At 49.0% G+C, this 26,748-nt stretch overlaps 1 protein-coding gene across 1 annotated transcript in view; it reads left to right on the plus strand.

Moving 5' to 3' along the window:
* GABBR2 (gamma-aminobutyric acid type B receptor subunit 2) overlaps positions 1–26,748 on the plus strand; it is a 360,010-nt gene that overhangs the window by 267,195 nt on the left and 66,067 nt on the right. Inside the window, exons 9-11 of the mRNA XM_061201103.1 lie at positions 8,030–8,110; positions 12,315–12,465; positions 15,545–15,677. Of these exons, the coding sequence (XP_061057086.1) occupies positions 8,030–8,110; positions 12,315–12,465; positions 15,545–15,677 (365 nt within the window). The remainder of the gene's footprint in view (positions 1–8,029; positions 8,111–12,314; positions 12,466–15,544; positions 15,678–26,748) is intronic.

A 26,748-nucleotide genomic window follows, 5' to 3' on the forward strand; every position in this document is an offset into this window, starting at 1 on the left:
GGTAAGGTAGGTATTAGCATCCCCTCGGACACACACCTTGGGTGCAGTGGACCTAACCCCCTTTCAACTCCAAGTTCAGCACCCCTCCCCCATGCCATCACTGACTTGCACCAAACCACGTGTAGATGAGGATGAATACTAGGGAATTGGCTTTTTTTTTCCCCTTGAGAGAAAAAAGAATCCATGTTACTAACGAAGTCTAAACATGGCTCAGAATTTGCAGCAGGAAAGGAAGTTGAGTGAAGCCATGATTAGAGCCTTGTTTATGCTGTTCTTGGTGAAATCTCAGCTGCTCTAACTCACCGTCCCTGCCTTCATTAGGCCTGTTTGTAAGAATCGCGGTGAATGATAATCTGCTTGAATTTGGACTGCTTCTGTGCAGCATAAAGGACTCAGACTTTGGAATTTTATACTTCGCCACCTGATTTGAAGGGATGGGGTCTTACACCGCTCTAACAACATAATTGTCATTCAGAAGGTACCTAGTGAAGTGTAGGTTTGTCCTCCCCATTGGCACACATTAATTACCGTTTGGTCTTCGGGGTAACAGATACGGTTCTATGCAGTGCGCATTTCTTGAGCATCTGCCAGGCGCCTTACCAAGTCCTCTGGGGAAGCCAAGTTGAATAAGCCTCTGCCCCCGCCACTCCCCACAGGGGCTTCATAATCTCTCTGGCCAAGTGCCAGTGCCTATAAAAGCAGGAAGATAATTTCCCAGAACCTACTAGAAAATTTTTGGAGCTAGTTTGACTCTAGTTTGAGACTCTTAAGGCTGATTTTTAATATCCTTTTCCTTCTGTTAAGGCATATATTATAGCTCTCTTCACTAAGCCATGGGTCTGGAAAGGCCAGTTTTTTGGACTGCCACTCGACTTGATGTTAAGAGTGGAGACATAGTCCACTAAACTGTAAGTTACACCAGAAGGGTTGTGGGTCAGCAGGAATGGAAGGGCACACGTGAATATGGGCTCTTTCAGGCTGGAAGTCTGACCCTGACCTTGATACCTCCCAGCCCCCATGATCCAGGGCTTACCTTTCAGGGAGCTCAAGGAAGATGGCTTGGAAGACAGAATTATTTAGCAGACCTTGTCTTTCATTGAGCCATAGATTCTCCATGTTGAAGGCAACCCTGACTTTCCTTTACAGCATTGCCTCTACTTGAATGCCTCCAGTGATGGGGAACTCACCTCCTCTCATGTGGAAAGTATGTGAGCTTCGAAGCAGACATGCCTAATCATTGCTAGCCAGGCACTGTGGCTTAATCTCTCTGAGACATCATTTCAGCACTTTTTAATTTTATTTTTATTTTTATTTTTTTGAAAGTAAGTTTAAAGACACTTTACATTAGCTTATTTTATTTATTTATTTTGGCCGCACCACGCAGCATGTGGGATCTTAGTTCCCCAACCAGGGATGGAACTCCTGCCCCCTGCATTGGAAGTGCGGAGTCCTAACCACTGGACTGCCAGGGAAGTCCCTCAGCACTTATTTTAAAACAGTGAAATGGGACTTCCCTGGCGGTCCAGTGGTTAAGACTCCGCACTTCCAATGCAGGGGACGCGGGTTTGATCCCTGGTTGGGGTACTAAGATCCCACATGCCGCGCACTGCGGCCAAAAAATTAAAAATAACATAAATAAAATAGTGAAATAAAAGGTGATTGTTTTCCTTGCTTGAGAGTGATGGTGAGACTCCAATGACATGAGGCTATGAATGAGCCTGGCTCAGTGACTAGCACAGAGAAGAGCTGTGACAGCTGTTGGCTTCCTGCTCCTCCCTCGGGCACTCTTCACAATGATACCAGATTTACCCCCTCCAGAATTTCTTGAGCAAAGTGCCATCTTACTTCCTCAGGACACACTTCACACTCCTCATTTCATGGAACGTTGTTATCACTGGTCCATGAAAGCCCCTCTTGTTTGTTTGTTTATATATTGTCATATTCTCATATGCCACTCCTGCCTCTCCCCAAGAAAGGCAAACATTCTAAGTGTTTAATGCAGATATTGTGTTTGTATGTGTCCTTGCTAAATGTGTATTGCTGTTTTGTGTGCATATTTTGAATTTGCATCGACATAACTGGATTACATACTTGTTCTGCTTTTTTTTCAAGCAAAAGTTTGGGCTTTTGAAGTTTCACAGCGGTCATTTCCTGGCACCTGCACGCCAGCACTTTGTTGTTAAGATACCTCCATGTTGCTGTGTCTACATCTAGGCTGTGGCTCTCACTGCTCACTCCACGGGATGTACGCCTCCACCCTCCCAGTGGCAGCCACTCAGGTCACCTTCAACTCCCTGTCTCCAAACATAATGAGTGTCCTTGTACATGTCCCCTTATGAACCCAGCTGGGTATTTCTTTAGGACAAATCCCCATGAGCTGAATTGTTGGGTCGGAAGGTGTGTCAACACCCAACATGCCTAAAATTTGCCAGACGGCTCTTGGGAATGCCCGTACCCATCTCCACTCCCACCAGCATGAGGAGTCCCGTGTCCCTACCTCCCACCCACAGTTGGTGTTTCCCAGCTCTCTCATTTTTTGCCAATCTAAAGATACAAAGTAATATTATACTGTGGTTTTGAATGTCATTTCTCTGGTTACTGATGAGTTTGGACATTTCTTCCTGTGCTTGTCCGCCATTTGTTAATTGTCGGTTCTGATCCTTTGACCACTTTTATTTTGAGGATATTGTCCTTTTCTTGGTGATTTGTAAGAGTTCCTTACATAATCTAGGTTTCAGTCCCTTGTTGGGTTTAGGCTTTGCAAACATCTTCTCCCATTCGGTTACTTGTCTCTAAACTTAAAGTCCCTGGTGAACGGAAGTTCTTAATTTTGATGTGCTATTTTTTTTTTCTTTCTTTTTTTGATCCTATGGTTTGGGCTTTTGAAGTTTCACAACGGTCATTTCCTGGCACCTGCCCGCCAGGTCCTAGCTGGGCACAGGGGGTACTGAGATGGGTAAGACACAGCCCCTCCCCTCAGGGAGCCCCCTGGTTCAGTGGGGAGCAGACACAGGACCCCAACTGAGTGTGATACGTCATTCAGAGGAGAGGTGCTCGGCTCCACCTGGCAGATTCTAGGAAGGCTACCTGGGAGAGGCGGCATCCAAGATGAATTCTAAAGAACCAGTGGGAGTTAGCCAAGAGGAAGAGAGAAAAGGTGTTTTAGGTGCAAATAGCCTATTGTATCTGTATGTGTTCTGTGTCCCCTTGGGTATTCAGCTTTTGCCCTGAGCCAGTTTGCCTATAAGTCACTGGACAGATCTACCCTTGGCAGGATTATTATACTCCTGGGGCATTTGGCCACTGTCCACCTAGTCTGTTAAAAATCTCAAAACAAAGGTCAGTGAAGTTAACTTATTGAAAATGCGGCAGTGGCGTACTGTTTGTGGATAGAGACGAGTGTGAGGGAGAATCCAGGCCAAGGGAGCACAGTCGCTCTCTGCTTGATGATGCTGAGAGGTGCTGCTCAGACCTGTTTCCACCCAGTGGGAGGAGAGTGACCATCTAGGGCCTGTCCACAGGGGCAGGGTGGGTGAGGGGAGTGAAAAATCACTTCCTGGAGAATGGCTGGCCAGCCTGGAGAAAAGCAGAATCAAGGCCCAAAATCAAAATCGCAGTGTTCCCATCTCTGAAGCACGGCCAGGAGCAGGAGTTGCTGTGATGTGTGGCCCCCAGGCGGAGCTAGGACTGTGAGGGCAAGTCTCGGAGAGCAGACTTTAGCTTGGAGTGAGGAAGACCCTTCAAAGCAGTTGCAGAATCATGGAACGAGAGCTGGAGGGCACAGAGATTTCCCCGTCTAGCCCACTTGTTTTATCAAGACCCAGGCAGAGGATGGCACTTCCCTGGGGCTCCTTACTGAGGAGATGGCAAAACCAAGACCCATTCCAGGGGCCCTGTCCTCCAGCCAGAGCTCTTTTCTTTCCCTGAGTCTGGGATTTTGTTAGGGAGTCCTAGAATGGAGTAATTTTATAGAATCTTTGATGTTCATTGAGCCAAGGTTGTCTTTGTTTTACACCTCAGAGTTTTATATTTCTGTATGTTTGCAACAACAATTAAACTGTAAAAGACACGCATACTCCCCTCAGTGCAGACCTAGAGTCAGTTGAGGAAGGATGAGCATTTGGGGGTGAGGGGAGTAGAGCCCAGGAAGCAGGGTGTGGGGACCAGCTGCAGCAGGGGGTTGGTGACCCTACACCCAGCTCTCCCACCCAGGGGTTGTGATACGGGAGGGAGGCAGGACCGCTCTGTCATTGAAGCAGTTCCCCAGCCCCGTCTCAAGGATGCTCTCAGGCCCACAGCCAGGGAGTATTTTCAGACTGGACTTTTTTGGCAGCCTAATTTTCACCAATAGGACTTATTTTCTTTATGTATCATCCAAATCCAAAGTTGGAAATAAAGAAAAAGAAAGAATGCACTTTTTTAAGAGAATCCTTTTTTTTCTTTTTTTTTTTTTTTTTTGCACCACAACAAGGAACCAGTATTATTCTGCAGGAAAAAGGGCTCTTTGTTTTATAGTATTTTGAGCCTCTGAGAACAGAAAGTGTCAGCGTTGCAGGGTCCTTGGTCTAATCCAGTGGTTTTCAACTCTAGTTATGCATTAGTCAACTTAGGGAACTTTTAAAAATATGGCCACCCAGGGTTCACGCCTCAACCCCCCAGAGGTTTTAATATAATGGATCCATGTTGGGACCCAAGCATCTGAATTTTCTAGAAATTCCCCAGGTGACTCTAGTGCCTGGCCAGGACTGAGAACTATTCAAACCCCTGCGGTGCACTTTGTAGATGGAGAAACTGAGGCCCAGAGAAAGGGAATCATCTGTCCAGGGTCACACGATAAGTCAGTGGCAACCTACAGCAGGGCTAGCGGGGCAGGGAGGGTGGCCAGTGACAGACTCAACGCCACAGCCCCTCTCCCTCTGCTGCCCCCATGAATCCTCTTTCTAGTCTGTCCGCAAATCCCCTGTTCCGCAGTCTTCACGTCTGTATCCAAATAAGTGGTCGACGTTCTTTGCACAACAGAGTTACCAAGGAACCCAAGAGTTAAAAGTTGAAAGTGCCCACCTATCATGGTCACCACCTGGCTGGGCCGTGGGTGAAAGGAAGAACACAGGGGACACCATCCTTCCCCTGCAGAGCCAGGAGGGGCCCTGGGCAAAGTGCAGGGAATGCGACCCTATGCTGCCTGGGACCTCAGAAACGAGACTTCAGGTTCCACTCAGGAACTGACCGGCTGGCAGGAATCATAAGGCTTGGGCACACCTAGGGCATGGCTGCAACACAGCTTCTCACATATCACCCATGCCTTGAGCCCACAGTAGCTGGGGACGAACAGTACTCAGGGAAGCCTTCCTGGAAGAGGTGGATAGGGTTTGGACATGTTGGTTTGGTAGAGGAAGGGGAAAGCTGCCTTCCAAGCAGAGGGACCATTGTGGGGAACAGTGGTAGTAAGAAAACACAGGGAGTGTTTGGGGACCTCACAAGTAGCTCACAGTTACTTTTGTCATGACTCAAATAACTACAATTTATTGAACACTTACTGTGAGGCCCCAAACCAGAAACTGCCTATAGTCTCCTCTTTAGTCCTCATAGGCACTCTGAAAGTTGAAATTTTACCGATACAGCCATCCACTCACAGGACACAGGCTAGAAGGGAAATATTACCGGCATATGGGAATAATTTTACCCACCCGGTAAGGCTGGGTGAGGCTGCAGTCACTAAATTACAAGGTCAGAGATTATGAATTATTTTTTAATCTTTGTAATTCTAGCCTTCAGCACAGAGCCTAGAACATAACAGGCACCCAATGTTTATTGAATGAATGAATGAAGTGATTAAACTAAGGGATTTAGTATAAACATCCTTCATCGCCCAGATGTCCAAGGTCAGCTTGGTCAAGGATGAGGACATAAGCTAAGCTTCCTCCACCTACGCTGCTGCTTTTGAGGGATTCTTTATTATGAAATACCTGGGCCTGGCATGCAGTAGGCTGTCAGTAAGTATGGGCTGAATGACCAGCAGCCCTGCTCAGTATGGGTGGGGAAAATGCTCTGAATTTAGAACTAGGGGAGTCAAGTTCAGGCACCCACTTGGTCGCTGCCCAGCACTTGGCTCTGAGCATTCACTTAACTGACATGAAGCTCCTCCCTCACCTGTAAACTGGGGTGAATTATGCCTGATTCAGGGTTTGCTATGGAACCCTGAATGCAGGAATGTGTGAAGCCCCCCGCCCCACCGAGCCTCCAAGCACTGCCCCCGGGGAGAGATTATGGCAGTTACGGTCATCGCCGGAAGCAGTGCCATGGGATGGATGGTACAGCGGGTGTATGAGTCAGAGGGGCGGGCTGTGTGGCTGGGGGCGTGGTGAGTTGCCAGCCACACCACCTCCTGGCTCCTGATGATCTATTCCGGTCAGCCTGCATATTTCATGTGCTGCCTCCCCACGCCAAATAAATAAATCAGGGCCTCCTCCTCTGAGCAGTAGGGGCTGATCATGGCTGAGACTTCAAAAGGCCAGAGCAGGGGTGCTGGAGCTCCCAGCAGAGTCTGCTGATGTGACATTTAGGAGCTGGGTGACCCCCGCAAGTGACAGACGCCTACACAGCATGAGGCCTCCCAAATGGCAGGGAGACCTTTGCAGGGAGAAGGAAGTGACTTTTACAGCCCTGTTTTCCACCGCACAGTTAAAGGAACGCAGGCAGAAGTGTGGCCTATAGGATTCCCTGTTCCGTTTCCTGAATCCTTATAAGGAAACAGCAGCGCACCTGCGTCTCTGCAGAGACATTCGCTTAGAGCCAGAGGCCCAGCAGGCAGCTCCTCTGGCCACATGCTTGGAATTCCTGCTGCTGTGTCGCTTTATAACCCCTGGGCATTTGAGAACCAGGGTCTGCAGCTCTGGGTACCTGCCTGCCCCACCAGTGGGCAGGTGGGCACTCCTCTCTGTAGTTATTACACTCAGGAGGCACAGGTGGCCTGTGGAACTCAGCCCAGAACTGTCACCTCTCAGGGATCCCATTAAGGCAGCCGCATGTCAGGGAAGAGCACGGCTATGGGAACAGTCCTGAGTTTGAACCTGGACTCTGCTCTTAGTATCAGTGGGCCTTTGGGCAAAGCCACAACCTGCCTGAGCCTCGGTTTCCTCATCTGTAAAGTGGGACTGAAACCACTTAACTGCACACAACTGTGAGAACTAAACAAGAAAAGACATCTAAAAGTGAATCCCCTTGGCCCCTCCCTGCCCACTCGCCACCTTGTCCAAGACTGCTCTACCCTGGAGGCCCCACTCTCTACTCCTTGCCTTTGGCTCTTTGCCTCTAACCCCACCTTTCCCTGAATCAGCTTCATCTGTCATCAATATTCCCTCACAAGCCTTGAATGGACCCTCTGTTCAAAGGGCTTCTTGTCCCTGTCTTGGTGGCATGTGGCATTGCTGGCCAGCTCCCTTGTGAAACTGTCCCTTTCCTTGGCTTCCAGGATGTCCACTCTATCCTGGCATCCTGGCCCCTCTTTCCCAGTCTCTGGCAGCGTCTTTGCTCTGCCCACCCCCAGGGCCTGGATGGGGTGGGAAATAGAAATGATGTTCAGTAAGGTGGGAGGCTTACTGCCAGAGGGATGATGTGTTTTTGTCTTCAAGTCTCTAGGGCTCTCCTGGGGCAGGGGGAGCACAGTGGTCCATGCAGTCCTAGAGGGCAGAGCCAGATGACAGAGGAAAGTTACAGAGAGACCATTCAGCTAATGACCCTGGAAAGACTTGGTAACAGGCAGAGAGTCCAGTTATGGGGGGAGTAGGCTCCCCATCTATACATGTACAGCAAAGGATGGGTGACCAGTTGATGAGACGATGTGAGAGAGTATTTGTTCCAGCCCAGATCAAGGTGGAGGTTTTGTGATTCTACCTGGAAAAGACATTGGGGAAAGGAAAAGCCTGCAAGAATATAGCCAGAGCCTGTGGGGCAGCAAGAGCTGGGACAGGAGCACCCAGACAAACACAGAACTTGGATCTGACCCGCCACTGTCTCTTGCTCCCCGCAGACAGCAGGGAGGTGAAGGTGGGAGAATACAATGCTGTGGCTGACACGCTGGAGATCATCAACGACACCATTAAGTTCCAAGGTAAGGCAGGTGGACTTCTCAGAGGAGGGGGCCTGCTCAAGTGCTCCCAGGCCTGCATATTGTCTGAGGGCTGTGGATAAGCTCAGAGTCCTTGGCTCTGTGGGGAAGAGGGAACATCCTCTCCTCTCAATCCATGCACTCGCTCACTGAGGACAGGATACCATCACTCACGTGGGAGCTGGGTGCCAGCCCCTGGGATGGGTCACTGGAATTTGCATGGAGTGCTGGCTCTCACCAAAGCATCTGTGTTTAAACTGTTGAATGGCCAGAAGTAATTCTTTTTATGTGTGGCCCAACTAAATTTTGCTGTGTCACCTCCTCAGAAAAGACATGGATGGGCTGGTAATAAGGCCTCTCCACTTGCTGCTCTTCCTGGAAAACCATTCCCTCTCTTCTGCTGGAGAACTTCTCCTCAACATCGAGACCCAGATCAAATGACACCTCCTCTGTTCAGCCTTCCCTGATGCCCCCCAACTGAGTTAACGGCTCTCTTCTCTTTGCTTCCACAGTCTTTTGTCTCTGCTTTTCTCATGGCCACTGTCACTTTGCATTGAAATTAGTAGGTTATTGGACCGTGAGCTCCCTGACTGGATCCTATTTGAGTTTAAATTCCTGGCACCAGCCAGGGTCTGGCACATGTTGGGAGCTCAGTGATATGTGATGAAAAAATAATACATGATTGATCAAGTAAATGAATGAGTGGGTGGGTGAATAAATGAATGAAAGGGTGAGCATATGAGTCAGTGAGGAACTGGGTGGATGGATGGATGCATGTGTGGATGGGTGGATGGGTGGGTGGATGGGTGGATAGACGGACAGCCTCGTCACAGGGTGGCTGTGGAGGAAGCTGCCATACCCATAGCATCCAGATGCTGTTACTTTGATTCCACTGGGAATGCAAAGAACAGAGAGCTGGCTTTCTGCACCTGGAGTTCCTTCTTAAATCCAAGGCCACCAAAGAAGGCTCTCCCATGAACCATTTGGTTAGATTTTGGATCTAGGGGATTCCACAAAGCTCCAGGTGGCCTCAAAGAGGAGGTGTGGTCTTCACAGTCCCACCTGAGGGAGCTGTCACCAAGCCCGTAGTCACTTATTACCTCATGGAGCCACAGAAAAATTCTGAAAGTGGGTGGATAAGTCCTGTCATCCCTGTTGTACAGATGAGAAAAGGGATCAGAAAACTCCAAATTCACACGGCCTGTGAGAGTCAAAGCCAATTCTAACCACGAGAGTCTGATCCCCAAGATAGGGCTATTTGCTCCTGGACGCAGGAGATCTGGGTTTGCTGAATAAGAATTCTGGGTTTACAAATTGAAAGAAAAATTCAAACAGAAAATAAATAAGAGACACAAAACAGAACTGAGAGGAAAAACATAAATAAAAAAACAAAAAACCCAGCCAGGACAATAGCTAGTTATAGTTAGGAAGCACGAGGCCAGGATAACACTGAGGCAGCAGCTGTTCCAGGCTTGCCTCCTGCTTCTCAGAGCTTCCCTGCACCACCTGGAGGGTGGATAACCAGTCTCTGAACCCAGAGCCGAGCCAGGACACCTGGGCAGAACCCAGCTCTCCCGTCCACACCCTGCCTGGGTTCAACTCTCACCCAGACCCCTGCACCAGCCCCCCATGGGTTTTACCCACCCATCCCCAGTCTAACCCCCTCAAGTCCATTCTGCCCTCAGCTGTCATGTCACACTGAAGAGGCCCACACAGTCCCCATTGCTCACAGCGAGGGGGCTCTCCCTGGGGTGGTTCTAAGACCTCCAGGAGGGGACCCCGCCCCACTTCTCTGCCTCCTCTTTCAGGTCTCCCCAGCCAAACTGCTGACATTTCTGCAAATGTGCCGAGACCCCACCATGCCTTCGCCTGTGCTGGGCCGTCCGCCCAGAATGCCCTTTCTTCCATGTCTTCCTAGTAAACAGCCAACTACTTATCTTCCTGTCAAGACTCAGCTCCCACATCATCTCCATTCTGTAGCCTTTCCTGACCCCATCTGGTGGAACTGCACTCGGCTCCCTGCTTCCTGCTCAGGCCTCCCTGGGCCTGATGTTCTCACACCACCTGGACCCCATCGCTAGAAGCAGTTTGCATAGTGATTAAGGCACAGGCTTCAGGGCTAGGCAGATCTGGGTTCAAATCTGGCCAGCTTTGCTACTTACTAGCTATAAAAGCCACTTAACACCTAAAAAAATGTTCCCTCACCCCGTAAAATGGGAGTAATCTTCTCTACCCATGAGACTCTTAGATCAAGTGAGAAAATCTCTATTAAAGTGCTCAGCTCATGGTAAGCATTCAATAAATGTGCTTGCTGCTGCCTTTTTTAAAAAAAACATGGCTAGTGTGTAAGTTCCCTGAGGACAGGAACTGTGTCTTGCTTACCTTTGAACCACTGGTGCCCCACACCAGGCCTGACAGTTGGAAGATGATTATCAATGATGATGCCCATCATTAATGAGGACGAATGAAGGAAGGATGGTGATGAATGGATGAAGAATGAATGAATGGATTGGGTGGGGAGCAAGAAACAGGACTGCTGCTGTTACTAACACTTCTGATAAGCTGTTACCATTTGGCTTCCATAATGACTTAGCTAAGATGCACGGTGAGAAGGTGCCATTTTGGGGGAAGACAAGGTGGAATAAGAGGAGATGTTGATTTTCTGAAGTTGTTTCTACACAAACTAGTGGTTATAGTAGTCACATAACCTTTGATCCAAATCTAGCCCCCTTGCTTAGTGCCCAAAGAGGAGCTTATTTCCACCAAGAACTCATGGGCACTCACAGCTCTTGTGTTTGGGATCCAGAAGGTGCCTAATGCAGCCCAGGCTATGTGGGGGGAGGGGGGAGGAGGATGGAGAGTAGGAGGAAAAATTTCCAGGTGTTGAGCTTTTACTTCTGGAAGCAAGAGATGGTGTTACCTGTATCACCTTGAGTCTGCTTTTGCCCTGACTTTCAGCCCCTGAGGCCACTCTTATAAGTGTTACGTTGCATGTAAGTGCTTAATGCTTTACGTTAACCAAGCCAGGAGGTTTCTAGCTGTTTGGAACCTGACAATTCCTTCTACTGCTTAGATGATTCAGACTCTCTTTATCCACTGAATGTTTCCAAACACATTTGAACTTGCTAGCAGAGTTTTTTAAACAGATGTGCAGGGGAGTTCTCAATCCCTGCCACCACATCTGCCCATCCTCTGCCTGTCTCCTGGGAACGGAGGCATAACCTAGGTTGGCACCCATGGCACAACTGTGGTGGGGTCATCATGACCCCTGGTGGGTCTCCCAGGTTTGGCCACTCTTGAACATCTGACCGATTCCACACTGGAGGGAAAAGCTCCAAAGTGTCACAATTCCACAGCAGAAACCTGACCTGAAATAGCAGCTGAGAAAAAAGGGATCTGCAAGAAACGAGAGGTGGGCAGGTGAGGAAAGGGTGTCCCTGCATCTTTCCTCCCAAACCAGCCTGTACCTTGGAAATCAGGACAATTTTGCCACCATCCATAAAGATGAGTTTGCTCTGAGGCCCTCAGGTCTCCCCCAGGTGCCTGGTGCCCTTGAAGAATGAGCAGGGACATCTCTACAGTCACACAGCGGGATGGGATCCCACAGTTTCTGTCCAGTCTTGGCACAGCAGGGAGGGGAAGGCATGCCAGTAGCTTCTGCCTCCCACAGTAAGTCTTATGAAAATGGAAAACCAGAAAGAGCTTTTATAGCATAATGACCTTGAGGCAGAAAATCCACAGCCAGAGCACATATATGTCTCCACGGAATTGAGAGGCAAGGTTTCCACCCCGTTGAGGGGTGGCCATTATCATGTGTTGGAGCAGAGTCCTTGAGAGCCCAAGCCAAGTTCCTCACCCCCAAAGGCAACCAGTGGTACCTACTCACAGCACCCAGCCCTGCGCCTTCTAAGCCACTGGTACCTTTGGGGAATAAATGGCGATGGGTTTTCAACATGGTAATTAGACCAAATTCTAGTCTTCTAATGGCGATTAAATGCATCACAAATCCCTTATTGATTCTGTTTAGAGAAAGAAATAAGTCCTGGCTTAGGCTCCCTACTGGCTAACCGCTGGATCCCGCTCACCCAGTGACGTGTCCTGCACAGTTTGTGCACAGGTGGCGGATGTCAAGGGCATCCAGTCAAGGATGTTCTCGGGGACTGACTGTGCACGGAGCTCAGCTGATGCCTTTTCCTTGATCTTCTAGGATCCGAACCACCAAAAGACAAGACCATCGTCCTGGAACAGCTTCGTAAGATCTCCCTACCTCTCTACAGCATCCTCTCCGCCCTTACCATCCTGGGAATGATCATGGCCAGCGCTTTTCTCTTCTTCAACATCAAGAATCGGAATCAGAAGTAAGCCACTCATGCCCTCCTCTTGGATAGTGCTTTCTGGATAGACAAGCCTCATAGACAAAGTGTAGGAGCATCACATAATACGTTTTCCAGGGCCACAGAAGTTATTAGGGCAGTTTTCCAAAGTGTGCCGCTTAGTCACTGGGATGTCATTAGATGTTTCATGTGAGTGTGTGTGTGCGTGAGCGCGCATACACACACACACACACACACACACACACAGAGAGAGAGGCAGGAGTGCTGCTTGCACAGGAAGTCTGACTTAAACAAAATTGAAGGGTCCAAGTCCACAGGTCTTCTTGGAATTTTGGCCATGCATGTGCACTGTGTGGTGGTCCAGGAGGAGAAGTATAGAAGCAGAATTCCCCAAACATCTTTGCCCCACCCACCAGCATCTTCAGGAAGCACTGCCAGAGGGAGATCACTGAGTTCAGTAAGGGCACTTCCCATCCATACAGCATATCACAGCCCAGGAAGCGCCTCCTTCATCATCTCGGTTGACCCTCGAATAACAACCTCAATTGCACATGAGAGCGCTGGCTCGATGTCAGAGGGCTGGAAGGCCCTGTCCGGGCCCGCACTGCTGCGTGTAGCAGAGCCTATCACCTGGGTTTCTGGCCTTGATTCCTTTTCCCCCACGCGTGCCCTTCCATCTCCGGAGGAGAGCAACTCGCTTTCCGAGTTATTCTGGCCAGCCATGGGTAGTATGGGCCACTTCCCCAGGCGGTGGTGTTTGCTGAGCACAGCCAGCTTCTTTGGTTTCCATAGCAAATTCCTGAACCCTGCTCCCTGCCTTGTTGTGGGAGTGGCTGAGCAGGGCTCAGAGTGTGGGCCTTCTCGGGGGCACAGCCTTGGTGCCCCCCACAGGTGGCGCAGCTCTACTGTACTGCCCAGAAGACACACAGGGCAACCTCCTGGGCTGCAGGGACAAGGGCAATCCTAAGAGAAGAGGTATTTATCTTTCCCTGCTTGCCAAGGAGGAACTTGGCGGCTCTAGAACTTTTGTTGTCATTTTGGGGTTTGTTTTCTTTTTGTTCTTGTTTTTGGTAGCAGCTGCTTAGGTCAAACCTGTTTCCTGAAGAACAAAAAGTTGTATTCACCTGTTGTTTTATTTATCACCGATAACACATATATTGCCTCAAAAAAAAAAATTGAAGCAACTCTCATCTACTCCGTACAAACCTTAAATGATGACCATGCACGTTAGCACTTGGCACAAGGCCCTGGGCACATGGTCAGCTCTTAATGTTAGATTCCCTTCCTGCAAGCTGCAGTAGTTTTTGTCATAACAGCAAGTTGTCCCTGTCGTTAAGACTGTACTCCTTTAATTCCTAACTACCCCCTCTTGGCCTCCTGGGGGGGAATTACCATTACTCTTTCCAAAAGGCTGGCTTCCGTGTGAATTTTTTTTTCCAATAAATTTATTTATTTATTTATTTATTTATTTATTTATTTTTGGCTGTGCTGGGTGTTCGTTGCTGTGTGCGGGCTTTCTCTGGTTGTGGTGAGCGGGGGCCGCTCCTTGGCTGCAGCGCGTGGATTTCTCACTGCAGTGGCCTCCCTTTGTTGCGGAGCATAGGCTCCAGGCACGCGGGCCTCAGTAGCTGCAGACGCAGGCTCAGTAGTTGTGGCTCGCGGGCTCCAGAGCACAGGCGCAGCAGCTGTGGTGCACGGGCCTAGTTGCTCCGAGGCACATGAGATCTTCCTGGACCAGGGCTCGAACCCTTGTCCCCTGCATTGGCAGGCGGATTCTTAACCACTGCGCCACCAGGGAAGTCCCTGTGTGAATTTTTTGACTGGCTTTGCAGATTTAAAAAATCTACAAAGAGATAGAAAATAAATGTCACTGTGGTTTCAAATCCCCCTCTCTTCTATCTTCCTTAATGCTACTCATCCTTTAAGGTCTACCCCATCCAGGAAGCCTGCCTCAGTTCCTGGCCTCTCCCCTCCTTGCTTCCTATGGTAATAAGAATGAAGGGTCCTTAGCGGTTCATGGTTTGCAAAAGGACCTTCAGGAACCCAGTCCCCTCTCAGCTTCACATGTGTCCTAGGCAGTGGTATATGTGCTTTTATAGGCGAGGAAACTCAGTCGGCTAATTGACTTGCCAAGGGTGCACCTCGTGAGGTTGCAGGGGCACTTGCTGGACTCAGGGCTTCCAATTCAAAAGCCCATGAGGGGTCCACAATTTACAGCCGGCTTTTTATCTCTCTACTACTTTGACACTGAATTTTTAAATGTGGAAGGATTAATAGAACTGCAGAATGCAAAAGAAAATGCTCAGGGAACAACTGACCATAATTACAATCTGCAAAAGAGCACCTGGACCATGGGGACACCTGAAAACCCAAGACATTCTGAACAGATTGTGCTGGGGGAGCCAGACACACCTGAGAGTAAATTGCAGCTGGCTGATGGTTTAACACAGCCTGGTGAAGACAGGGGGAGGATGGGGGTGGGGACTCCATTGTCCACCTCCATCACCTGGTACCGGGAGGTACCATGCGTGTGGCCCTCTTCGTGCTCAGGACAGTGTGAGCTTCAGGCAGCCAAAGTGGATGCTCGCTTACCACCTGAGAACCACAATTCCGAGCAGCCCTGAATTCTCACCTGTACGGTCTCTCCTAGACCTGATCCACTCAGCACGGGAAGGTGTGGTATGGCCATCTCTCCCATCACTGTGGAACGTTGCTGAACTTAGATTAGAATTCTCTAGATTTGGCTGTCTTCCCAGCCCCAGCCAAAAAAAAACTGTTGACTTAACATCTTTGTGTAAACTAAAAATTAATGGTTGAAGAAGCCGGCAATACAAGCTGTCCCCAGAGAAGTGATAGGTGAACTTGACTGAGAAGACAGGAAAATCAACAACTAGAAATCGATAGCATCATGGTCATATAGTGAGGGGGAAACAGCTCGTCAGAGGCAGCACAGTCTTGGGGAGGGGGCAGTGAAGGAAACCAGGGTTTCCATTTTTCTCTCCCTCTCTAGCCTTGGTGACAAGATACACATTCAGAAAATATTTGCTGCAGGAGTAGCTAAATTAACAGTTCTGCTAACTATAGTATCTCTTTCTTTTGTCAGGCTGATAAAGATGTCAAGTCCGTATATGAACAACCTTATCATCCTCGGAGGAATGCTTTCCTATGCATCCATCTTTCTCTTTGGCCTGGATGGGTCCTTTGTCTCTGAAAAGACCTTCGAAACCCTTTGCACCGTAAGTCATTCTGCACATTCCAGTGGTTTGTGATATAAGGTTTTCTTGGTGACCACAATCACCAAAAACATAGATACAAACCCAGAACTGTGTGAAAATACATGAACAGGCAGCAGACAACTTGTTCAGCCATTCAAACAGTTCAACAGGGCAGCGTGGTATAGCTTTCAGACCAGAATGGACTTAAGTATTGCCTGTAAAATTAAGATCGTGGATTTAACAGGCTGTTGCTAGAAGACAGCCCACTGAGAATGATTGAATAACCTAGAAAAGCAAGGGAAAAAAATGCCCACCCAGGTACTGTGCCTGGGGTCAGAGTCAGGGCTGTGTAAGAAGGAACAAGTCTGCCCATCAACCTTGACAGCCATCACAGAATATAAGGAGAGATGTTTGTATGGATGACTTTGAGTTGTACAGAAAAGATCGTGCTCCTTATTCGCTATTTAACAGCAGTGTTTCTCAACCCTTTTTTTGCTAATTGCCCCTGTAAGGAGCCTTTTTAGGCTTTTTTTTTCTAATTATCCCTTCTTGAAATTTCAATACCAAAGATATACTGTATTTCTGTTTATGTACTGTATATATACCTATAGTTTCTATATAAAAGAGTAATATTTTTTCACATTCAAGAACCAGTGTTGTCTCCCTTGGGAACTATATCACCCCCATTGAGAATGCATATATTTAAGGAAGCCCAAAACAGTGTAATTTATTTACTATATTTTAGCAATGTTATTTTGAAAATTAATTAACATGTTTAAAAATGTCATTGCCTAGTTATTGTTGTTATTAGTTGTTTTTCTTTTTAAGGTGTTTGTACGTTAGCAGTTAGCAATTGTGTAGAACTCAGTTGAAAGTATCATTGGCTTACTTTTTAGGATGAGGATGGCCAGTTGGGATTTATTTCTGGACTTTACTGTGATCTCTCAAAACTGGGTTAGACATGCAGTAATTCATCCAATTCCCCGCCTGGAGGACCAGAGCTAGAAGGGATGGTCAAAGGATCAGTGTTGACCAGATTAATCCAAAAGCAACTCTTTTGTTATTGCTGTTTTCTATTAAGGTGTTAAGAGCAACGTAGGCCCTTTTTTGGAAAGCAGTCTCTTTTAGATTATGTTTGCTGCTCTATAGTCTCAGTGTCGCCCACTATTGGACGATCGTAAAGTAAAGGTTGGCAGCGAGGATTAAACAAGTGGAGGACCCCTTAAATGTGCTGCAGGTCACCACCCACACCTTGGACTTTCAGGACTGCATCGGGTCTGTCAACTTAAAAAAAATGCGCAACGTGAGACTCGTGAGTTAAGTTTTATTTGGGACAAAATGAGGACTGTAGCCCGGGAGACAGCATCTCAGATAGCTCTGAGAAACTGCTCCAAAGAGGCAGCGGGGAAGGTCAGTATATATGTGATTTTGGTGAAGGGGGGGAGTACATGCAACCAAGCACAGATTTTTTGCAGAAGGTTACTGCTAGTCACGAGGAGCAGACGTCACCATGAAGGATTTTAGTGCTTTTCTAGATATGAGGAGATACAAGAATTGGACTCATAAAATTGGCTCCTAAAAATATCTAACTATCTGAAGACCTGTTCTGCCAGTTTTTCCCAGAGCACAGAGTGCCTCATTCCTGCTCTCCACCCTGAACTCCTTTCAGGGGGTATTGAAAGTCAGCAGCTGCAGCAGCACATGATTTAATCCTTGTAGAGGTAGATGGCAAGTGCCAATTTGTAGTTGACAGATCCCCAGACTCTGGGACAGCCCGTGGACTGGAGGGAAGTCCCTGGAGCATGTGGTGATGCTCCCCTGATTCCTGCAGATGATGACATCGGACTGACTCTTGTTAATAGCCAGCTTTAGCATGAATTGTCAAGCAAATGAGATGTCCCCAGAACACGTACTTTGTTTGAAAGGTTCCACTTGAGAAGTGCATGGTCAAGTCCCCAATACCCCAGGGGGTCCCTGGGGTGCTCAGGCATCCTTCCTCTCTGGGGTGGACCTGGAGGGCAGTCAGGCCCCACGTGCTCCAGAGCTCACCTGGTTCAAGCTTCCTACTCAGAGTTTTTAATTCTGCCCCGTTTCACTCTGCCCTTCTGGGGGTTAAGGAGGTGAAGTCGAGTCACAAGTCCCCCGCGTGCCTGGCATCAGAGTGCTGGAGTCAGCTTCCGAAGAAGCTGAGCCGCTCAAAAGTCCCTGTGGGTGTGGGTTAGCAGTTGGTGCCCTCAAAAGTGTGACCCTCTGGCACAAGGATGGTGACCGCAGCTTGTGTCTTGCTCACTAGAGACGGTGTGAAGCGCATGAGGTCCCCTTCAGTTCTGCATCAGCATGACTTCTGTGCCCGGTGGGGCCTTGTGAGCTCATGGGCGCCATGTGTGTCTGTGGTCAGCTTTCCTGGACAGTAGTGTGGCCCGAGGGAGGGGCTGCTCCCAAGGCACCCTGAAGAAGCTAAGCGAGGGGTTTCCTTCTTCCCTCTGTCCCTGGGGACGCCCTCCCCAAGTTTGAGGAGACCATGACAACGGCAATAATGAAAATGGTTCCAGGGGCCAGTTTGGTGACTTCTCATTTACATGGCGCTCTGATCTCTTGGTGGCTCCCCGAGAGCTGAGGGGCCCACCTTGATCTCCTGGCAGAGAATCACGGGGGCAGAGCTCCACTCGGGTCCCTCCCGGCTCTTTGTCGCCGGCTCCTGCCACCTGGGAATGCATCCACTGGCCCAAGGTCCAGTCTTGAGTGCAGAGACATGAGGCCCAGCCCTTGGAGAGTCTCTCCCTCCCAGAAGGGAGTTCCTGCCATCTCACCCTGCTCATGAGCCAAAGGCCATCAGAGCACAGGTGCTTCCTGGAGTTTGCCCCGAATCCTACAGACACTGGGTGACGCAGGCTAGGGAGCCCAAACGAGGACATCCCCACACCCGGGTGTTTTCTCTTAATGAAGCCTGACATTCTGTTCTGGGAGTCGCGCTCATTTGCGTGAGGGGAAGGTTGTCCTGAGAAGCCTGGCAAGGCGGTATGAATAAATCATAAAGCGCTTTACAAATCAGCATGAGCTGAAACATGAGGGCTCTGAAGATGTTAGGGCCTGGTTCTCCCAACCCTGAGGATTCATTTATTTGCAGTCGGGGCTGTTTCAGAGGCTCTGCAAGGGGAAGCCCACATTCGTGACTGTGGGGAAAAGGCATAGATTAACTAGTGTGGATCGAATTGGGTCAGCACAAATGTGTGCGTGGCTAAGACCGGGGTCACTTATTTAATCATCCCCAATAGTGCTCAGGAAGGGGAACCAAAAGCTCTTAAATTTAGAGCCTAAGTGCCAGCCCCAATGGGTGCAATTTGGGTAGTCCTCCACCTGCTATTCCAGAGGGGTTGGCTCCTTTGTTTCACTTGGTGCCTTGGATTGTGTTCTTTCTGGGCCTAGGAGGCCCCCAGTAAACTGCTACCAGTGCGGTGAGCACAGGTCTTCAGCAGCCTGGGTTTGACTCTTGCCCCCTACACATACTACCTCCGGACTGTGGAGGTGACTTAGCCTCTCTGGGCCTCAGTTTTGTCGTCTGTGAAATGAGCACAACAAATCCCTATGCAGGACTGTGGTGTGGGCTAAATGAGACAATTCAGAGGAGCCGCCTGGAGCATAAGGCAAGTAAGGGGGCAGTGGGCAACTTTCTCCCTGTCACGGTATAATCTCCTGGTGTCCTACACTGTTTCTGTAGGAAATCTTACAGGACAAGGGACAAGGTGGATCACGAAGCCAGCTTCAGATGTGGAGCAAGAGAAGTCACAGTTTAGTCTGTTCTGCTGCCATATGAATGCCACTTTTTTCCCTTTTAGTGTTCAATATAGAAACTAAACACAGTGATAAACAGTAAACACCACCTCAGGAAGAAACCTGTGACGATCACGGGATTATGCCTCTCTAGGGGCTGTGCCTCTGCTCAGAAGGGCCGTTAAAACTCGGACAGCGGGGTCGGCACATGTGTGAGCACGTGTACACACACTCACATACACACACAGAGCTAGGGAAGCAGTCACACTCAGTTCCCATCCCCCGCTCCCTCTGACCCTTTCTGGCATCTTCCCAGCCTAGTTCCAGCGAGTCATGCAAACAGCTCGCAGCTACACCATGCTGTCTCCCTGGACACTGAGTGGGTAGTGGAATCACCATAGCAACATGGCCCCTGTGGGCACGAAGCTGCCTATGAGGACAGTGCTGGGCGTGGGCCAGAGCCCCCGTGCCAGGGGGATGGGAGGGCCCTCACACTTGCTTACGCAGCTCAGGAATCCCAGCCCCTGGCAGCCCAGAGAGGGAGTGAGGTGGGTGGGGCAGAGAAAAGGTGCTTGCCTTCCTTGTGGAATCCTAGGCAGAAACCCCCGCATGAGCGTGGAGGGGTAAGAAGGGACTCTGCAGTGAGGACGAGAAGACCCAGGTGGGCCTTTGATCCAGTGCAGGTCTCAACAGCTCTAGGGGTGTTCAGGGCATTCCTGGGCGTGGAGATGGTCAGCAGTGCCGTGTGAGCTCCCCAAGCCTGTGCCCTCGTAAAATTCAGTGTTCTCTGCTGTGATTTACCTTGGGCCAGCCGCCAGGTGCAGCCTTTCCTTCAAATCCCCATAACCACCTGACAAGGCAGGGTTCACTGTCCCCGCTTCACAGGAGAGAAAACCGAAACTCTGTCATACGTGGCTAGGTGGCAGGACCAAAGTATGGAACTAGCTCTGTCGGACTACAAAGATGTCTGAGACATTTCATTCATTTTTTAAAGAAATATTTTGATTTTTTGTTAGCTGGTTTATACCGGGAAAAACAGGTCAACTAATTAATTCTTAGGAATGTGGGCAATATTTATCTCAACCAAAATTTTTGTCTGTTCTGATTTTTTAAAATTGGAATATACAGTCGTCTCTTGGTATCCGCAGAGGATTGGTTCCAGGAAACCCCGCAGATACCAAAATCTGAGGATGTCCAAGTGCCTTATATAAAATGATGTAATATTTGCATAGGTTATAAGCAATCCTCCCATATACTTTAAATCATCTCTAGATTACTTATAATACCTCATACAATGCAAATACTATGTAAATAGTTGTAAATCCAATGTAAATGCTATGTAAATAGTTGCTGGTGTGGCAAATTCAAGTTTTGGTTTTTGGAACTTTCTAGAATTTTTTAAAAAATATTTTCAATTTCCTCCCCGTTGGTTGAATCCGTAGATGTGGAACCCACAGAAACGGAGACCTACTGTAATTCACATACCATAAAATTCACCCTGTTAAGGTGTATAATTCAGTCGTTTTAGTATATTTATTCATTCATTTTTGATACATCCCCAAAGTATATCATAGTGCCTGGCATATAAGAGAATTTCAGCCAGAATGCTTGCATTCATATCCTTAGCTACACTACTTCCCTGCTGTGTGACTTGAAGTTACTTAACATCTCTGAGCTTTAGTTTACTCCTCTGTAAAATGGGCATACTCATAGGATTGTGAGGGTTAAATGAGATAGTGCATGTAAAGCACTTAGTGCCTGCCACATAACAAGATTCAGTAAATGCTAGCCATTATCATTATGAATGAATGAATGAATGAGTGAATGATGGGACTATGTCTGAATAACTGTGTTCACCTCTGGACACAGCTAAGAGAGATACTAATAAAGCAGAGCAAACTTGGCATGAAGAAGAGGCTGGAAAACTGGGGTTGATGCTGGTTGATTGCGTGTAGGTATGTCCATGGCAACTTCCAGCTTTACATGTCCTTGCTTTGCTAGATCTGGGTCGGGGACAGACTCAGGGCCTAAGTCAAAGCCAAGCTGCTGTACCTCAGCCACCTTGAGTGCTGAAAGGGGCCTCAGGGCAGGCTGCGAGGGAGGTAAGAATGACGCAGGTGGGATCTCTTGGACATGAGTCCCCAGTCGCTGGAATCTGATGTGAGAGCTAGGAGAAGCCAGTTCAGCCCAGGGCTGCTCTGATGGCAGCACCGAGGAGCGTGGCTCAGCTTTATCTCCCAGCTGCCTCCACTTGCTGAGATTCCTGACTCCTTTATTTATTTTTTTACCTTTTATTAGAGTACATATACACATACACATTTCATAAGCGTATAGCTCAATGAATTTTCATAAACTGGATTCAGCTGTGAATCCAGATCAAGAAACAGGCCATTACCAGCATCCCAGAAGCCCTTCCTACCCCCTTCCAGTTACTATCTGCACCCCCCTCCCAAGAGTAACCACCGCCCTGACTTCTGCCCACACAGACAGTGCTGCTCAAAGGACACGTGAATCACCTGGAGATCTTGGTGAATGCAGATTTCAGCTCAGTAGGTCTGGGGTGGCCGGAGGTGCCGCAGCTCTAACAAGCTCCAAGGTGATGCTGATGCTGCGTCCACAGACCACACTTAGAGTAGTGAGGTCAAGATTAGAACCCATGCTTATTTTTGAGTTTGTCTCTTGGAGACTGATGATATAAGGAAATGGAAGCACCAGAAACCCTGTCCCATGAGAATCAGCTGGAGAAGGAAAGGCAATCCTAGCCCTCCACCCTGGAATCTCAGGAAGCAGGGCCATCCCATCACAGGATGGAGTGCTGGGTTCTGGATCCTGAAGCATGCTCTCAGCCATCCACCCTGCTCACAAGAGGTATATAAATGAGCTCTGGATAGGCAGCAGCTGGGAAAGGATGGAATAGTGGGGGTCCGGATACTGGATTTGGAAGCACGACGTCCTCTTCCAGCCCTCCCAGAGATGCTAGGATTTTATAACTCTGACTCAAAAGGCAAAGGCTACCTGGGAACACCCAACTGGCCTCCCAGTAAGTTCAAGAGTGGTAGGAATTAGTGATGTTTTCGAGTAAAAGGCCATAAATGCCTGTGATATTTTTTTGCTTGGCAAATTTTTTTCTTTTTAAGACAGTTGAGAGATAATCTGATATCAAAATGTGGTTTGGGGGCTATTTCAGCATGTGATCCCATGTTGCTGTGGCTGGCCATATGGTAAAGTGCTTTGTGATTTCAGAAGGTAGCCGGAAAGCGGGGCCAGGGGATGCCCACAGGGTTTGATGGTGACCTTTCCTGACAAATTTAGATCCACTTAGGGATGTGGCTGAAGGAACTGGTGCTGGCAAGTCCTGTTTGGGCCAATTAGGGTCCTGTACAGGCCGCAGCCTCACCACCCCCATCTCCTTTGTTCTTAGCCATCAAGGGTCTTCAGTTGTGAAGGGCTCCCTAGACCTCTGGCTTGCAGAGGAGGGGGCTGAGGAGGGTGCCAGGGGCGCCCCAGACCCTCCAGCAAATGTACAGATGATGTCCCCCCATCCCACACACCCTCATGTGGATTACTGCAAGCCCCAGCCCTTGTCTTATAATTCATTCATGTGGTAACATTTCCCAGGTACCTACTATGTGTGAGGCTCTGCAGGCACAGAGCTGGACACAGATCACTGCCCTCGGGGAGTTAGCAGCGTAGATAGGAAGATGGGAAGATGTAGTTAAACAAATAACTCCCATTCGGTGTGTTGTATGCTCTGATGGAGACAGGCCTAGGGGAGGGAGTGGAGGGACCAATCAGGGAAGGCTTAGAATAGGAGACCCCTCAGAAGGAGCTGCAGTTATTAATGGAAGTCCTGAAAGATGCCTCCTATTTGCTCACAAAGTTCCTAGCAGCTGCAGTCTCAGTGGCACATCCATCCCTCCTTCTGATTCCAGTGGTGGAATGGCTGGAAGAAGGACCTCAGTCCTTGTCTTCTTTGAAGAAAGAATTCAGCAAAGAGACCAAGATTGTGAAATAGACACAGTGTTTATTAGAAGCAAAGTACGTGTGGAAGAGCACACAGGCGAACTTGGAGTGTGTTGTACACAATAGGGGCGGCTTAGGTTGCTTATATGGGGGCAGTTTTCCAGTTGTCTCTGGCCAGTCATCTCGCTTGTGCCCATATTTGATCTGACACTGGGTCCTTCCTGGTGTGCCCATACATCTCTCAGCCAAGATGGATTCCAGCACAAAGGTTTCTGGGAGGTTGGCAGGACATATTACGGGCCGGCACTTCCTCCCTCCTTTTGTCCCTCCCCTAGACTGAGGACCCCTTCTGTGCATGTGTCAGACTGGGAAATCCTATTGACCACAAGAATGAAGAAGTTGTGGTCACTTTGCCTTTCACCTAATCCGGGCCCAGTGCTCCAGCTGGTCTCTTATCTTGAAGTATCAGCAGGAGACCAGTTGCAGCTGCTCAGCCTGAGGCCTACACACCTCCTACCTCACTTCCTCTCCTGCCTCCACACCCACTCATCCACACCTTCAGTCCACAGAGCTGCATGGAGGTGCACATCAGCCCCCTCCCCAGCACACACCCACACCCCCTGCTACCACTGCCCATCTCGAGAATGCTGTGCTTCCAGAAAGCTCCCTAACCTCCAGTCATTGATGTACCTGCGAGGGTTGTGTGGGGAAGGGGAAGAAGGGCCTCCTCCCTGTTCCATTGCCTGAGCCAAGGCCACCAAGTACGGTTATGCATTTTGTGCACTGCACAAGGGTGTTGGCATCAGGAGTGGGCAGGAACTGAATACAGCCTGCGATCTGCTCTCTGAGTCGAGTTCTTCAGCTGATAGGGTCTTAAGGAGGTGGGGGCCTTTCAAAAAGGGCCTCGAGGGGGTACCTGTTGGAAACTCCTCCTCCTAGAGTGAGCGGCTTCCTCTGACTTGCCCCAGATCTCCTAAGATGCCCCATTGGCCCTAACTTGGGTCCCAAAGTACCCTTGTTTGTGCCCAGAATCTCCTGTGGGCCCTTGAATTGTTCCCCCAGAAAGTCTTTGCTGTACTCTAAACTCTAGAAGGCATTTTCTATGCAGATCTTACTTAAAGGACCCTGGGTAAGACAGAGTCTTCTGGAGCTGTTTCTAGAGCACGCTCTTCAGAGGCATATTGCCTTGGGAAACACTCCAAATCTCTTCACCACCTCTCCCTCCAGAAAGACAGGCAGGCCCTGGAGATCCCAGGCTGAAGTCTCACCTTTCAGCTCCAGACTGTAACGCCTCAGGGTAACGGAGGTCTGGGGCTTGCTTTTAGATAGTCTGGGTCTCCCTTGCCTGCCTTCTCACTATTGATCATCTGGGGTGAACAGTCAGAATGAAACAAAAGGCCCTTTTTCGAACCTTTCTGGACAGCAGGAAAACGGCTCACCCCCCAATATCCAGCCAGCCGACAAGGCTTCCTCCAACCCAGTCATCATCAGAGCAGACCTGCAAGAGAGGCTGTGTGTTCCTCTTCCTGCTGGTCCCCAAAAGAACCGTGAAAGCCCTTCACTCTGGCAAGCAGGCCTTCCCAAAAATCAATTGAATGAGCAGCTAAGCAGAATTGTTCCGGGTGTAGATTTTCCTTCCATCTGGAGATGTGCTCTAATTGCTTTTTCCTTTTTCGTAGTTGAGACTGAGATGGGCATTGCCTGCCTAAAATTCCTCTTCCCCATGGTTGCATGTCAGGTTGTGTGCAGAGGGGGCTGGGGGCTTTATGGCTAAGGAGATAAAAGGAAAGACATTAACATTAGAATAAATGTGTTTAAGACTTTGGGAGAGAGAGTGAAGTAGCTGTTTGTCTTATGTTGATGAATCGGTAGAGACTTGTATTAGAGGTGATGTAATCATTAGAGAAAACAGAATCATTTGAACCCTGCAGAACCTTCTAGTTTATTTGGCATCATAGAGCCACCCAGAAGGGAGATACTTGGGACGTCATCAAATGAAACTTCCCTCAGCGCAGGAAGTGCCCCTATAGCACCGTGATATGGCGTCCTCCAAGCTCTGCTTGAATCCATGGAGTGATGGGGAGCTCACTACCTCCCGGACAGCATATTCCATTGCGAGGAAGGGACCACTGAGGCCATAAGCTCAGCCTCTTTTGCCGTCCAGTTCTCCAGTTCTGTCTGCAGTCTTCCTTTCATGTGCTTGCTCAAGCTCAGCTTGCACATTTTTGGTGACAAAGATCTCATTACCATCTAAGTGGTCCCACCCAGCCCAATCACCCCCTTAGTGCTGGATCCAGAGATTTAAAGGTGGGCAGTGTAGGCCCTGCACCATCTCGTGGGAGAGGCAGGCAGGTAATCAAGTGGACATCATCTCAGAAACATGCATGACCAGCACAGCAGAAACATGCATGAGGACAGAAATCTCAGGGAGGAGGCAGCTGTGACCTCCTTGCAAGCTCTGGGAGGGGCTTCTCAGAGGAGGTGGCCCACGAATCTGGATTTTGGAGGACAAATGAGAATCTGTGAAGAGCTTAGAGAGAGGATGGCATTATGAGTGGAGGAAATAGCCAGTGCCAGGCCTGCAGCGTGAGCCAGTGTGATGTGTGGGGACGTTTAAGCAGCGTGGAAATGCTTGGGTGTGAAATGCTATGTGGGCAGTGGCTGGAGAGGTGTGGGTGGTGGGTGCCACACCCTGCCAAGAATCTGGAGTTTAACCTGCAGGCTCAATGGGGCAGTAAAGGGTTTAAGCTCAAGGAGACTTGCTTAGATTTGCACTGGAGAACAGTCCCTCTTGGAGGTGTTTGATGGATGAGCAGCAGGTGAGGGGAGAGGCGGGAGACCAGCTGGAGGCTCCTGCAGTGGTCCAGTGAGCAGTGATAAGGAACTCGTGGACAAAAATCAGATATTGATTAAGAACCTCAGCCCTTTACATACCTTCTTTCATCTCATCCACACAACCACTCCACGAAGTCAGAGGCATTAGTTACCCCCATTTCACAGATGAGGAAACTGAGGCTCAAGGAGGTTACGTGACCTGCCCAGGTTCACGTAGATAGTGACAAAGCCAGGACTTGAACTCCTGTCAGTCTGGCTCCAGAGTCCCTGCTCGTAATGACTAATCTGGATGACATCACAGGAACAGAGAGGAGGGGTGTACTAACAAGAGATGCGGGAGTAAGATGGTCATCAGGCATAGCCCTGGCAGCAAACAGAGCCCACCCCGGTGCTTCACATGGAGAGACTCCAGTGAAGGGACCACCTACAGAGATGTAGGTGGGGTTAAGGAAGAAAATACAGGTGTTGAGGCAACCGCAGGAAGCCCTCACCACTCCTAGGCCTCTTCCTGAGCCCAGAGAGG

This window comes from Eubalaena glacialis, chromosome 9, assembly GCF_028564815.1.
Source record: "Eubalaena glacialis isolate mEubGla1 chromosome 9, mEubGla1.1.hap2.+ XY, whole genome shotgun sequence".
In the NCBI taxonomy this organism is placed as follows: domain Eukaryota; kingdom Metazoa; phylum Chordata; class Mammalia; order Artiodactyla; family Balaenidae; genus Eubalaena; species Eubalaena glacialis.